The following is a 15639-nucleotide window of genomic DNA, read 5'->3' as shown; positions in this document are numbered from 1 at the left end:
CCAATACTTAATTCTAAAACATCAGCCTGAATTACATTCAAAGATAAGTAAATCATTTGTTTCGCATTTATTTCCTTTGCGAATCACAGCGTAGGGAAACCCCTTATTACTGTCATGGCCCTGAAATGAATTTCAGCATTCTACCCTTTGCTCCACTCCAGCACTCCGCATTTCCAAAGATTCTGCAGTTTGAGGGGTAGTCGAGCCGCTGCTACTACACGTCAGTAAGTGTGATCGGTACTGTTGATTTCCCCAGAATACCCCTCACGGTCAGACCGTGGGGAGAGGGGAAGTCGAGCCGCTGCTACTAAACGTCAGTAAGTGTGATCGGTACTGTTGATTTCCCCAGCCTACCCCTCACGGTCAGACCGTGGGGGAGGGGTAGTTGAGCGGCTGCTACTACACATCAGTAAGTGTAATCGGTACTGTTGATTTCCTCAGCCTACCCCTCACGGTCAGACCGTGGGGGGAGGGGTAGTCGAGCCGCTGCTACTACACGTCAGTAAGTGTGATCGGTACTGTTGATTTAATCCTGTCATCCAAAACTTGAGTACAATCTCATCCTCCGGCCGTGTGCCCAGTACCCGCAACAGTCTGAAATACAATGCATATAAAAAAACATCATCAAGAGAACCAAGGGCACAAGAAACAGTCAGGCTAAATTGTAAACCACGAAAATGACTTTCTTTTAATCGATCACATTTTGGCTAGCGCGTCGGACTCTGTCCACATTCAACTCAAGCAAGTACCTCAGGGCAAGGTTCCTAGAAAGCAGGCTAACGCTAACCCAGGGTAAATACCTTTTTTATACAACAAAGTCGGGCTTCGACGAACGGCTAACGCTGGAAACGTTAGCGCAACTACTCACAGAGGCGTTCAACATTCTTTTTCAGCCTTGTGTTGATTTATAGTTTGTCTACCCCACGCCTACGCAGACCATATAGTTTTTCTATAGTTTGTCCAAATACCAAAATAGCCATATTTACCCCTGCGTTAATGCTAACCTGCTTTCTACGAACCGACCCCAGAATATGTAACGTTATAAGGTACATTTCGGCCACACTAGAGGAAATTTCAGGGTTTAGAAGTCAGCCTTTTAGCCTAACAAGCTCTCTTTCTCTGTCCTTGGATAACTCAAGTCTTCAATAACTTAAATCTCCCGATAACTTGAAATAATATCTGTTCGCCACTTTTGAAATCCTTTCCCTTCGAAAGCTTTTACACCAATAAACCATGTTTTATTTACTTTGGAGGTCAGATTACCAAAGCTTTTACACCAATAAACCATGTTTTATTTACTTTGGAGGTCAGATTACCAGGATTTAAACTGGAATCAGAGGGAGACAGAAGAATCAGTATTTACTTTACTGACTTACTTTTCTTTGTCTTCACTACTTGTTGGCCTTGATTTTGCGAACTTAAACACAACTTTCACTTTGCTGCGAGACAAGAAAGTCGATATTGGTTTGCGTTGGTTCATATCGTATTGCCCCACTCATGAACATATTACCATATACATGCCCTTATTAGACAGGTAGTTTTGTATTGGCCCGTATTACATCATCCCACTCATGACCACATTGTCATATACATGCCCTTATTAGAGAGGTAGTTTTGTATTGGCCTGTATTACATCACCCCACCCATGCCAATACAGGGTGGATCAAAAGTTCGTGCACTTTTTTGATTGAGTAAAAAAACAAGTCTTACAAAACAGCAGCATGACAAGTGTTGCATATGATAAAAAGACTTTATTGTAATCTGTGAATACGAAAAATTATTACCCTAAGTGGCAGCCTTTGTTCTTTATTAAAATTTTTATGCGCTTGGGTGTGAAGTGAAAACGCCCCTGTAATGCATCTACTGATACATTTCGCCAAAAACGAAGGACTTATCGTCGTCGGCGATGGATCACTGTAACTTAACTTGTCCAAATTACCCTAAACATTTTCTATCGGTTCATGGTTAGGTTAATTGACTGGTCATTCGTCCCTTTCTATGGAATTTGGCAAGTTTTGTTGGCAACATTTGATAAGTAACTAGGAGTTCCGTTTTGTATGAATGCTATATTTCGATTCGCACTGAACACCCTTGTATTAGTCTCCTCGCTTGAATATTGCTTTGAAAATTGTATTTTGTACGACTTTTGTCAGAACTGCTTTGCCACCATCCTTGCTTTGTCAAGAAAATCGTACCGTGAACACCAATGATTGGCGCAGCGCTCTAAACGAGAAAGTAGCATGACCCCAAAATTGCTGCCTGGGGTCTAGAATATGTCACTTTTCTTCCATTTTATGTTTTCTGACGCTCCTGATGCTCGTGACACCTCGGCAAATAGAAATCTTTTTTCACATTAACAACAAAAATGGCGCGAAATGTGCATTTCGGACTTCGCATGCGCGCAACATTTGACGGGAAAAAGTTAAATTCTTCAAGATCTTAGGACTTTTTAGGAATATTAACCAATGCTCGTTACTTTTTTAAACTGGAAATGACGTTTGTGGTCAAATATTCAAGTATGAAAAAATAAAATCAGCGCATTTTAAAACGTGCACGAACTTTCGATTCACCCTGTATTTTTTATACGCTACGCATGAACAACCGCGGGTTACGACACATGGGTTCTCGGTGAGTACAACCTTATTTGAAATAGGTGTATACATGCCCTGATTAGAGAGGAAGTTTTGTATTGGCCCACGTTACATCATCCCACCCATGCCCATATTACCCAGGTGTACTCACTCCATCCACTCCTCCTTGAGGCAGATCAGCATCTGTCGGAAGACGCGATCTGATACATTCTCATTGTCCAGGCAGTGCTCGACCTTCTGAAGAATAGTGGGTACTGAGAGAAAAGTAAAGCAGAGTTAGTAGTGCAGGCAGTGGAATATGGGGGGAGGGGGCAACGAAACAAACATTAAATCTGGGACCAAAGCCATGGCCCTACTGGTCATTTGCTTTAAAATATTTTAAAATATGAGGGGGGGGGAGTGAGGGGCGCATGTCCCCAGTGGCCCTGGCAGGCATAGAGTTTAAGGCCAAGCACGCCGCCATTTTATGCACCCGCTCAATGTCGAGTCACACAAAAAAATCCATTTCCATCGGCTAATTCGAACAAGTTTATATGAGAAAAATTCAATAAAATATCATTAATAAAATATCAGACTTTAATTGTGAATGGCTATTTTGAATTTTCCCTGCAAATAAACCGTTTTATTTTCAATTATAAACAATAACAAAGGAAAAGTCGATATATATTTTCCGAGAGTGCTTGTGTATCAAAAGCGTAGCTTGCAATGCAGCGTTTGACCGGTGTTTTTATAGCGAAAAACCGCCATCGAGCGATTCGTAGCCGCCATCTTGGATTTTGAGCAAAAATGAAGAACGGGGGAGGGGCTCAAAATCCAAGATGGCGGCTTTAAAAACACCGTGTTAACGCGCAGTAGAAAGTTCTGCTTTTGTAGTTTCTATGGTAAGGTAGCTTAGTAGTACAGGATTGGCTTTCAGAGGTGTAAACTGAAACTTTTTCTTCTCAGTTAAAGATGTCAAGCTGGAGGTCCTATTTCTCACTGCACATCATAAAACCTTGGAGAGGGTGTAAAAAAAACTGGGGATGGTGGCCTGTGGCACAAGGGCGGAAGCTAGAAACTGGGTCTAGCGGGCAAGAATCTGCCATTCCTTGCCCTTGCAGGGGTGGGAAGAGGATATCATTTTCCATATGCCCTTTGTAAAATTAGGGAAGAAGAGTAGCTTCATCCTCAGCGTCACATGTGAAGCGGAGTTGATCATGTCTCACAATGTCAATTTTACTATACGAATACTAATTTGCGAAGGGACTGTAACACTGAGGTTTTGCAGCAGCACATTGCTTATTTGGAGGTACAGAATAAGAGGCTGAGATGCTAAGGGAAGATAACAACATAACACGATGTCAGAGTAATATTTTTGTCACCTACTTTGCGAATTCTCTTTTCCACAGACAGAGAAACTGTAGTTGCGGAACTCATCTTCTTTTCTATAAAAAGACATGCAGAGATTTTCATTAGTAAAAGTAGCATTAGCCAAAATGAGGTGGAAAAACTGTGTATTTACCTTTTTTCTTCCCCTTCCTTGTCATTTGAAGGCTGCAAGATATAAAAGGCCATGAAAAAGTATGAATTTTTTTATAATTTGCCATTTGATTTGCCTATACTACAATCAAACCTACCAAATTACTACTGTTCTTAAACAAAACATACAAAACGGGACACAACTTCATGTCCTAAAACCCCAATATTGGCAACAATACTTTAAACCAACAAAACGTCGCATTACCTGGGAGGGTGATGAGGATATGACATCCAGCAGAACAAATAGCTCTGATGATAATACATGAGCAGGGATTTCTACTTCAGGGGAAAGACCGAGGAAGTTACATCGCCAGGAGTCCTAGAATGATCAAGCAAAATGGAAAATATCAAGATGTTCATCTTCACAGTAATACATAGTGATAATTGAGGGAAAGACAAAATACTTAAATAATGCCTGGGGGAAATTTGAGATTCATCTTGTGTGAAGAAACTTTTAAGCAGCAGCAAAATCAATTCCCTGCTAGCAGAGCTTTCTCCCTGTTTGTTTCTATCAGTTCACTTATCTGTTTCGCGTCTTTGTCCTTTCGCGTTCTCGTTTGTTTGTGTCTAGTCCTTTCACGTTCTCGTTTCTTTGTGAAAGAACGCGGCACGTTCTTTCAGAAACAAACAGCAAGAAAGCTCTGCTTACAAAATCAATGCAAGGGAGATTTGGTAGAAATATATAGAGTGTGTTTTCTCACCTTGTATACATTACTATAACTGACACAGGAGACGCAGCCACTTGGAATCAAATCCTAGAGTATAATAATACAGGTGTCAAGTGGGACTGTTTTTTTTTTAGACTTCACCTTGACCTTCAGATGTCTGACGACGGAGGGCAATCCTCATACTCGGAGAGAAGACAAATTCTTAACCAGGAACAACAAAACAGAATACCCGGACCTGGTCAACCAAGTGTTTTCCCTCTTCAAAGGCTTTCTAGAGAATCAGCTTGAGGCAAAGGGAAAGCGGGAAGACGAGAAGCGTGCCTAGAGAAGCAAGCGGCTAAGTTAAAGCCGCATTGTCACCAGTTTACTTCCGTAGGTCCGACGGAAACCTCAACCGACAAGAGACGGAAGAATCTATAAGAATCCGAATATTGAACTGGTCAACCGCTCTAAGTTATCACATTCACGAAGAAACTTCCAATAGAATACCCTGGTTCCAGAGTCTCCTTTTTTCCTCCTCTCTGTTTAATGGCTCGTACAAGACGTACAGCCGTAAAGTCGTTGTCGGGGCGCATGAGTAGTGAAACTTGGAGCCTCTGGAACCAGAGTACCATAAGACACACTGCTTTTACAATTTTGAAATATTTTTTGCGTTTTCCGTTTAAAATCATCGGAGATTGTTACGTAATCGACCGGAAGTAAACTGGTGACAATGCGGCTTTATACTATAAGGGAAACCGAAAAAAGTTCGAACACAACTTTGAGGTAAATTCTATTTTGTCAGAAATAGAAAAGAATCGCAAAGACCCTGAAAAGGTCCGCTCGTTGCTGATTGACGCCCAAAACAAAATAAAAAAGAGGCACAAACTGATAAGAATCGCTGAAAGATCTAAAGACGGCCGTCAGGTGGTGGAAGAATATCATCAGTCGGATGAGCTAGCGTCTGATTCGGAAGACAAGAAACGGCTTAAGAAGGCACGAAATGCTATCGATCAAAAGAGGGCGGCATCTGCCAAAGCAAAACAGCCTGATCCTAAAAAAAACTAGGAATGATAATAACTTAGTTATCAGCTTTTTCGTGGTAAGATTTCGAAATATATATTGCAATTATTGTTAACTCTCTGGATGCCTGAGTATCCAACCATATAATCTGTTGTTTCTTCATTTTAAGTTGTTGTTGCTTTATTTAAGTAGAAAGCAGATTTACGTTCGTTTGAGCATGGCGAATAATGAAGTGCATTAAACATTACACTTTGCACAACCATAATATTATATCAGACAAATTGGCCCTATGAAGGTAGGGTTGTGGGGCTAAGCTTAGTGACAGGCCTATTGACAAATATTTACTTTCAAGCCCGTTCTCCTAAAGTGCTGCGTAGCATATAAAGCTCCCCCTACACTTAAAGCAACAGAAAACACTGACACTCTGGAAATTCGTGCTTTACTGGAGCTTTATAAAGCATTATCATTGAAAAGGTTTTCCTGGTGTGGGGGGGGGGAGCCCTTGCAGGATTGTACAGGATTGGAGGGGTGCTACACTACAAAGTATGTTTCGACAGTAAAAAAAATGAAAAGCAAACTCTTTTAGTGTGCTTTGTTTCTCTTAGAAGGGAGTTGCCCTCATAACCCACCTACTTTGTATGTATGAATGTACGGTACCTTGAGAGTGTTAAGAGCAGAGCTCACAATATGCCTGTCCTCTCCCCTGACAATCAACTGGTTGCCTTGAATCACATGATAGGCCAGCAAATGAAACTTGTCCTTTCCAAGAATCTTCCAAAAAAGAGAGTTAACAGAGAGAGTGAACCATCAGTGGCAATACCACAATATATTTTCCAATAAATTTCCCTTAAGTTGTTCCTCACGCTCCCATTTTGATAAGTTGAGGACCTTTTTAGTATCTACATAATATTTAACTTATATTTAGGAGTAGTCACGATAAAGTAACCCCCATTAATTTATTTAAAAAAAGTTCCCCTGCATATTACATATCTCAATTCTTTTTGCCATGGTTAGCGTTTGTCACACTATAAGAACTGCAGGAAATCATCATCAGTCATTCAAGACACCCATTTTTTATAAATTAAGAGGGATTGTTACTGCAATGCTATAAGATGGGTCACTGTGGTGGATTATCGGTCCTCATATGTTATGATTGAGCAGAGCCTAGGTGGCATGGCAGGCCCGTACCCAGGGGGGTGCACGGGGTGCGAACGCACCCCCCACACACACACACACACACGCCGGCCAAAGGTCCACTTTCGGTTTCCAATGAACGTGCTATTTGTAGACAAAACTATAAAGCATAAGCTAGATCACTCTAGTATGTAGCCAAATCCAACAATAAACGTCTCATGGAGATACTGCAAAGGCATAGAAAAATCCCTTTTTGTTCTTTCGGGGATGGTCAGATCTTTATCAGGGGACTCATTTCCTCCCTCCCCCCCCCTGGAAAATTATGTCTACTTTTTAGGATTTTGCACCCCCTTATGAAAAATCCTGGGTACAGGCCTGCATGGTGGGTAGTGAATCACTCGTCTGTACTGTCTGTAGTGCCTGTGCCTCCCCCCACAATTTTGTGGTTCACAAGTAAGTTGACTTAGTTGGTCATTGCATTTGTTTCAAGGGTGTTCTGTGGTCAGACATTAGCTCTATGGCAACAACCTGAGATGCTTTTAATACCATTTTGTACCTGTGCTCTCATAATCCAGCATTCAAGCTGAAAGGGAGAGGGTTGATTATTGGAAAGGAGCATGTGAATTACCTGTGTGAGAAACCTGTGAATCTTTACTTCCTAATCTAAACTACTGGTATTCTTCAGAGGTTTGGAAAATTAACATGTTTATCATATTGTATGGTTTGATGGCTTTATGGTATTGGCCAAATAACAATTCACAGGTTTGTCACAGAAAATTCACAGGTTATACTCTCCAGTAGTGATACATTTCCCGAATATTACTTAAAAATATCTCACCTTCATCATGTGACGCAATGAATGAAACAAAGGAGCAGCTTGATCTAAGACAAATTTACCAAGATGAACGTCTTTCCTTTTCAACTGTGATCAATAAATAATTATTTTTTTTACCTTCAGTCTTTTCCAAATCACTGACTTCCCCTGCAAGACCAAGGGAACAGATTCCATTAAATTGGGATAATGATGTTGATGCATTATCAAGGGAACAGATTCCATTAAATTGGGATAATGATGTTGATGCATTATCAAGTAAAAACCTAAACATAATACCCCTAGTTTCTGAAAAATACTAAAAACAGTACAGTACCTAGAGCGGACTCCACTTGTTGAGTTTGTGCATCCAGGTCTAAAAGAAGCTCCTCCTACAAAAGACGTAAGACATCCATGTCAGGCCACACTAAGCAAGACGAAAACACATCAAATATCAAAATCTAAAATCTATGAATGGGGGAATGGCTTGTAATGGAGACTACCCCACCCAATGCATACCTGTAAACCTCAAAAAAATCTAAAGGCTTGAGAAGTTTTTTGGGGGGAGAGGTGGGGTATATATATTTTTTTGGGGGAAGGGGTGGGTATAACCTCGCAGGCTTTTGCAGTATAGATAGCTCTCGTGCACAAATCCACTTATAGATCCAATGAGGGTGTTAGATAAATTGAGCTATGAAAAGAAATTATTGTTTTTATTATTTTGACAGAAAATAGGTGAAATGTTGATTTTCTATAGAATAATTTCCGGAAGCTATGAAAATTGCTTAAAAGTGGGAGATTTGGTGCTCCACGCAGGAGAGCAGGAGATGTAAAAAACTTGAGACTCCCTAATCTATAAGTCCTAAGACTAATCTGTGTACCCAGCCTTGAAAGTCAACTTGCACTAAAAATTACATTATTTTTTGTCAAACTCACATGCCAGAAAAACAACAACAAGAAACTTATTCAGTGCATATGAATCAAAATGTCATAAACAGCTTATTTTCATTTATTAAATGTTTTTTTTTCTCTCTGGTGTGGCATGCACAGTTATTTCAGTGTTACTTCTGGTTTGATTCTGATATCTCTTACGGTATAAAATTGAACCAACTGTTATTCCTTAGGGGGTGTTAAATGGTTTTTCCAATTATTCTTTCAATTGGGTTAAAAATTCCTTCAACCACATCCAATTTGCTAAGGGTAGGTATTTCTGTTGACCACACCCAAAGTGCTATCCCTTAGGCATAAATTTGACTTTACAGACTATCACCCCTGTCTGTTTTTGTTGGGGTCCCCTCTGCCGGGGATCTGGCGCTCAGGAATAACCTTGATGACTGATACATGATCCAGTGAGACCCCCCACAAGCTGAAAGACACAAGTACATACCTTGGGTGGGCCCTCCAGGAGCCTCTCTGTAATTCGGTTTCCACAAGCTTTCAATATCCAAGAGAACTTTTGATGCAGGCGGGCAAAAATATCCTTGAGTAAAAAAAAGAGAATTTTTAATTGAAAAAGGGTGCAAGTCAGTAGCATCCTGTCAACTCACCCCCATTAGGCGGGTATAACAAGATTTTGGATTTCATCACAAGCCAAATTTTTGTGAGAATGTTTATACATTCTCTGTATTCACCCATATTAGGGGTACCGATGGGTAAATAAAAAATGAATCAGGTAGAGTTACAATACAATCTTGCTACGGTAGCTAAAGTTTCTGTTTAGAGCGAAAAGGCTCGTGACTCCAAAAAAGGGGGAAACCCTTAGCATGGCAACAACATTAAAAAGGATCGTGTTTAACAAAATTAGAGACTCCGAGATCATGCGTTTAAAAATCTGAGACTGTGGTAGAAAAAAAAACGAGGCTCAAAGACCCCTAATATTGTGAATAAAACCAGACTTCAAGACTTGCGTAAAAAGGCCGAGATTCCAAGACTTTCCAAATTTCGAGGCACCCATCGCTACCCCTTGTATTGACTCTCTTGTTTTTTTTCCACATATTTACTGTATTTCACGCGATTTCACAAGATATGTATACCATATACTTTATTATGGGATATGTACACCATATATTACGGGGTTTAGAAAGAATAATTGGAGGCTGAATTACTAAAAAATTGTTTGAAATTTAGGTTAAGATTAAGGCAAGACGGGAGGGTGGAGTGCAAAAGCACCTCTACAATACCCAGGGGTCTCCAGGGGTGTAGCCATGGGGGTGGCCAGGGGCTTAGCCAGGGGGCTGTTCAGGGGAGTGGACTTCTAGCAGCCAAAATACAGTTAACTTATAAATGCCTTGAAAGGGCCTTTTGGGCCCCCTCCTGTTAAAAAATCCTGGCTACGCCGTTAGTCTCAGTAGTGTCTGCTTAAAGGCCTGCTGAACGTTATTTAAAAAATCTAGTTTTAAGTGATCCTGTATAAGAGTATCTTTCAGATAAAAGCATTTGATTTTGTTTACTGTAACTGTGTTGGCCAGAAAAGTAATAGAAGTAAGATTGAAATATACCTGATCTTCTAGCAGTACTGCAATTGATCTGTAGACTTTATGGCCACCACGCTGTCGACGAAATTGGTCTGAGAAATGGATGTTACATTTTTGTTACTACATTTTTTACTCAACCATGATTCCTTGAAATTCAAAACTTAATTTTTCTCAAAACTAAATTTCCAAAAGAAAAGTCTTCAGCTTTCTGTCTCAATTGTTACTGCTCTTCTCTTGTTCCAGCAGAGATATGTGTCAATTGTAAAATGATAAATCAGATTACCTGGTGTGAGAACAAATCCATTCCCACCAGATGGCATTGCTTGGCCTTTACTGACAGCCTCTGCTTGCTCTGTTTCATAAACTGCTGTGGCCTGCACACAAAAAACTGAATTGTCTCAATCTGAATAAATGGAATAAACTCAGGCTGCATGAAAGTATCATTTACCTTTACTTGAAGTTCTACAATCAGTTCTTTGAAATGGCTAAGAATGAAAAATAAATTATACTTCAACTAAAAATTAAAAAAATGGTCATTAAAACTTATTACCATACAGAAAAAAGGGTTATCTCATCAGGCAAAAGGGCTTTACAATTGCATTGTGTAAGATTCATACCTGTCAACCCCAGAAAATCTCAAGGCTTGAGAATTTTGGGGGAGAGGTGGGGTACTGTTGTTTATTTTTAGGGGGGGTGGGGTATACAGTACACTTACAGGGGTCGCACAAGCTAAAGCAGCTAAGTGGCATCATTGAGCCAATCAGTGGACGTTTGCTGTTCAAAAAGCACACAACATAGCTCTTGCATGCGCGTTCGATAAATGGCACAACACAAGAAATTATTATTTCCCATTACTGAAAGAAAACAGGCAAAATATTGATTTTCTATATAAAAAAATTTTTTTGAAGAGGATTAATTAATACATACCTCACTAGAAATGGCCAAGAATTTATCAGGTAAATTCTGTCCTTCATCACACAGATTATGCTGTACCTATAAGAAATACATATTTCTTCTTAAGGTTAGATCCCTAAAGTCTACTTGTACACTTTTTCTGTTGCTCACCATCTCTGGAAGCCTCTTGACTGCTTGTCTTTCAAGAAGAATGTATGTGTGAAAACATACCCAGAAGCTTCCTCGCCGAAAAACATGGGCCCTTCCCTTCCTGGGCAGACCTCACAACTTAGACTGCAATAAAGATTGCAAGTCAATATTATTTTGAGAAATATTGGAAGGTACAAAACTATATCTAAGGTTCCGTGATTTGGATTTGAGTCCTTTTCTTTTTGATTCTTCTCTGTGTTTGATCAACACTTAAATTGATGTGGGGTGCAATTATACTTTGTTTATATATTCTAACAAAACAAGCTGTATTGTAATACATTTACCTTAATATTTACCTTGGGCTATATAATCACGTTATATGTAACTGTAAATACAGTATTACCAAATGTGGATAGAATTTTTTATTTGATTTTAATAAACCAAAAATTACCTCCTCACACAAGCCTGTCTCACAATACTGTACAGCTCCTGTTGCCCAGGGTTACGGTTGCTATAGTAACTTATGTGTGCCTCTTGGTCAATGCTGATATAGCCTTGATGTGTTGGGTCTAAGGAATAGCAGGCCTGAGAAAATTATGGAATATGTGTTACATATGTCCATTTGGAACTATATTTGTTTAAAATATTAAAACATAGAAGATGGCTATGTATATGGTGGATGAGTAAGGAACAAAGCCAAATAAATTAGGTTGGTTCAGCCAATGAATTAATGATATACACACCAAAGTGCTAAGAACCAGGAAATTTTCTTAAAAACAATTTACTCACATCACATCGACTTGAGGAAGAGGAGTGACTATTTCCATCAGATACTGAAATACTTCTAGTGAAACATCTAAAAATATCAAATGAAAAATAACAAAATAATTACTTTATTGTATCTGTTCAATACATGAATGCATGCAGAGATGACAAAAATAAATTAACAACGTTATTCACCTCTTCACACATGATCCGCAGTTTGATAAGGGCAGGCTAGTATTGCTTAGAGGATCATGTTCCTCACAGTGAAAAGCCTGTAATGTAAAGTTGTCAGAATTGTCACATTGACAATGGCAACAGCATTATTGTAAAAAACCCTAAATAAAAGAAAGAAAAATAGCATTCAAATGGCTTTGATGCTGATTCACTGACAAAATGAGGCTATGTGCTATGATGTGGGTACCCACTAGCGTAACAAACGTAGATTTTGCCTGGTGGCGTCAGTTTTTACACCCGCTACTGTTCAATAGTCCCACTAGTAAACAAGACCAAGCTAGCGTGCCTTTTTCTCACTGATGTCTCTTGAGCTTGCTTGTGTTTTACAAAGGCCCGCCGGGTGTTAATGTTCAAGTAACGCCCGCTGAAGACCGCTCTATGCCCAGTAGCGTCCATAAGGCCCGCTGCCAATCACAAGGCCCGCTTCACATCCGCTAGCGTTCATATAGTCCACTGTTTTCCGTTTATTGCCCGCTAGCGTCCATAAGGCCCGCTGCCATTCACACGGCCCATTTCTTTTGTTGTTATTATTATCTTACAAGGTGTGAATAAGATAATGTACTGTCTGTCTAGCTGATTCATTTTATTTTAGACGTTATCGTAATCTTATATGGTGTGTATAAGATAATGTATTGTCTGTCTAGGCTGATGTGCAATGACTCTTTTACTGTCTTATACTGTCTTTTACTGAGCTTTTACTGTCTAGTAAAGTGCAATGCCTTTTCAGGTTTCACTATTCAGTAAAGTGCAATGCTCTCCAAGGCTAGACAGACAGTACATTATCTTTTCACACCTTGTAAGATAATGATAACAACATAAGAAATGAATCCTTTCATCTAACTTAAAACGCTCGCTAGCGTGTAAGAAGCGGGCGTTTGTCGAGGCACGTTAGAGGGCGTTAAGTGGGCGCATCTTGAAGGCAAGATAGCGGGCAAGTAGCGGTCCTGTCTTAGAAGGCAAGCTAGCAGGCATAATAGTGGGCGTTCGTCAAGGCATGGTAGCGGGTGATTAGCGGGCATGTCTTTAGAGGCCTGCCAGTGCGCCTGCATTTGAAAAGAACGCCAGCGGGCCTTATTCAAAGTACGGTCCAGCGGGCATCAAGAGAGAATGGTAGAGGGCCTTCAGCGGGTGTTTTCACCGGGTAAAGGTAGTGGTTTAGGTGAAAATATAATTGTGAGGGGGACAAATGGTCAGGCCTCGCTAAATAAGTTATTATAAGAAATCAAGCCCATTAAACTACTAATTTCTTATTGACAATCGTAGTCAAACGTATGTTGATTGCTATTGTACATGCTTTATGCAATACAACTATTTATGTTCTCTCAAAGTGTCCATTTGAGGGGGACATATGGTCAGGCCTAAGAAAATTGGCAATAACTTTTTAAATTTTATAGGAACAAAAAATAAAACACAAAAAACGAAAAATTTGGGTAATGTCAATCCAAAATATGTTAAAGACTTTTAAATACAACATTAATAAGGTACATTATTTTGAATAATTCGTAAGGCAACTTGGATGGTGTTACGCACGCTTTCGTATTTTTACTCAATTTAAACGTTCTTTAACAAAATCTACGTCAGGCAAAAGCAAAATTTATATTTCTATCTATTGGAAAGATATTGTCTAACAGTCTTAGCATATTGTTTTTTTAAAAAAAATTTTTTGAAAGCTTAATTATTTCAGAATTTCGAGCGTAAATTGGTGAGTTTTCGAGTGGGTACCAACTTCATGCACATAGCCACGACTGACTGATTGACAATAGCTAGTCAGTCAATAGATTGACTGATTCACTAACGGACTGATGTAGGCCTAGATTAAACGACATGACAGGCTTGCACCACTCTGGTCCAGTTGAGGTTTGACTATAGAGCGGTTCCGCAATAAATGTAGTGCTTCTTATTAAATAAGTTTTGTGCGCAACAAATGGCATGCTAGCATCACATTATCCGTCAAACTTTTCTAGAGCAGCACAATAATGTGACTCTGGCATGCTGCATTAAAGAATGACATAAAGAATGACTAACTGACTGGCTCACTGAATGACTGACTGGCTCACTGAATGACTGACTGGCTCATTGAATGACTGACTGGCTCACTGAATGACTGACTGGCTCATTGAATGACTGACTGGCTCACTGAATGACTGACTGGCTCACTGAATGACTGAATATAAGTCTTACTGCTCAGGGGCATCCTCGGGGACCCAGGGCGTCGTTGAGATCAGGCACACAGGGAGCGCGCGAAAAAGAAAGAGCACAGAAAGACGCCCTGGGCAACTGCTCTGTAAAACCCATTTCTAAAAGGGTTTCTAATCAAATTAGTCGCCTGACTACTGGCGCCTTTTTCCAATCAGCGCCTGTAAAAACAGTCTCGAAATTTACATATCAAGAGGGAAAAGAAAAACTATACGCTAAACATAAATAATATTGGCGAAACAATGGAAAGGCTTTAATTATTCTAGATACTTCAAGGGCTGAGTCAAGTTTGAGGGATTTTACTTGAACACTTTAGAAAAATGGTTTTACAGAGCAGTTGCCCAGGGCGTCTTTCAGCCTGTTTCTTTCTCGTGAGGCGCTCCCTGTGTGCCCGATTTCTGCGACGCCCTGGGTCCCCGAGGATGGTTGAGGGGTGGTATGGGTCATTTTTGTGACCCATGAACGGCGTTTTTTGTTTATTGTGAATCATGAACAGGACAAATTAAAAACCGTGATCCGTGATTGCTTCCTATGCCGGTGATTCGTGAATGAAGAAATTTGAATCGTGATCTATGCTCTTTAAAAATCGTGAATTGTGATCTTTGCTCTTTAAAAATCGTGAATCGTTGATCCTTGCCGTTAGTTTATCGTGAAACGTGATTTCCGATTTTTAAAACTCGTGAAACGTGCAATGACCCCCCTTTACTGCTCCTGTACTGATGATATTCACAGCTAGTGACTCTTCGGCTATTCGACATATGGAAAACACTTACCTGTGTACAAAAAAGCACACTTGGCCCGTGGTACTCGCAGAAATGACACAATGCAATAATAGCATTCATCTCTCAGTGACCAACGCCATCATAATAACACGTTCTTCACAACCACACACAACATGTCGGGCCATACGTTACCGCTACTGCCAATAACGTTAGATCTATCGTTCCAATTGTCTTTTTTTTTTTTTACAATGAGAATATGAATTCTAGTTCCTTTGACAAAAACCTTTTACCACGATGAGTACTTCAACACAAGTTATACAGACGTTCAATGCGACATACGACGTGACAACAGTTCAACTCTACGAAATGTTTGGAAACATGACTATCATGTGACCCGTTAGGGGCTGGTGACTAATAATGCCTAATGTCTGGTGCGGAGCCCCTGTGGATTATAAAATTCGTGGGCTTTCTTCATCACCA

The 15639-nt window shown here is 39.9% G+C and overlaps 1 protein-coding gene across 1 annotated transcript; it reads right to left on the bottom strand.

Moving 5' to 3' along the window:
• Nucleotides 1-52: 52 nt before the first annotated feature.
• Nucleotides 53-15583, bottom strand: LOC116620270 (folliculin). The gene is made up of 21 exons (XM_032386007.2): nt 15211-15583; nt 12203-12279; nt 12032-12098; nt 11694-11827; nt 11264-11386; nt 11126-11191; nt 10647-10683; nt 10482-10572; nt 10223-10290; nt 9112-9204; nt 8062-8116; nt 7866-7895; nt 7752-7795; nt 6437-6550; nt 4811-4864; nt 4315-4428; nt 4093-4124; nt 3957-4015; nt 2743-2845; nt 1377-1439; nt 53-594 (listed from the first exon to the last, which is right to left on the bottom strand). The coding sequence occupies exons 1-21, from the start codon at nt 15277-15279 to the stop codon at nt 456-458; spliced, it is 1632 nt and encodes a 543-aa protein (XP_032241898.1). The 5' UTR covers nt 15280-15583; the 3' UTR covers nt 53-455.
• Nucleotides 15584-15639: the final 56 nt, after the last annotated feature.

Source organism: Nematostella vectensis, chromosome 8 (assembly GCF_932526225.1).
Source record: "Nematostella vectensis chromosome 8, jaNemVect1.1, whole genome shotgun sequence".
In the NCBI taxonomy this organism is placed as follows: Eukaryota; Metazoa; Cnidaria; class Anthozoa; order Actiniaria; family Edwardsiidae; genus Nematostella; species Nematostella vectensis.
Note: the sequence above shows the minus strand (reverse complement) of the source record. Positions and strands in the feature narration are given on the sequence as shown.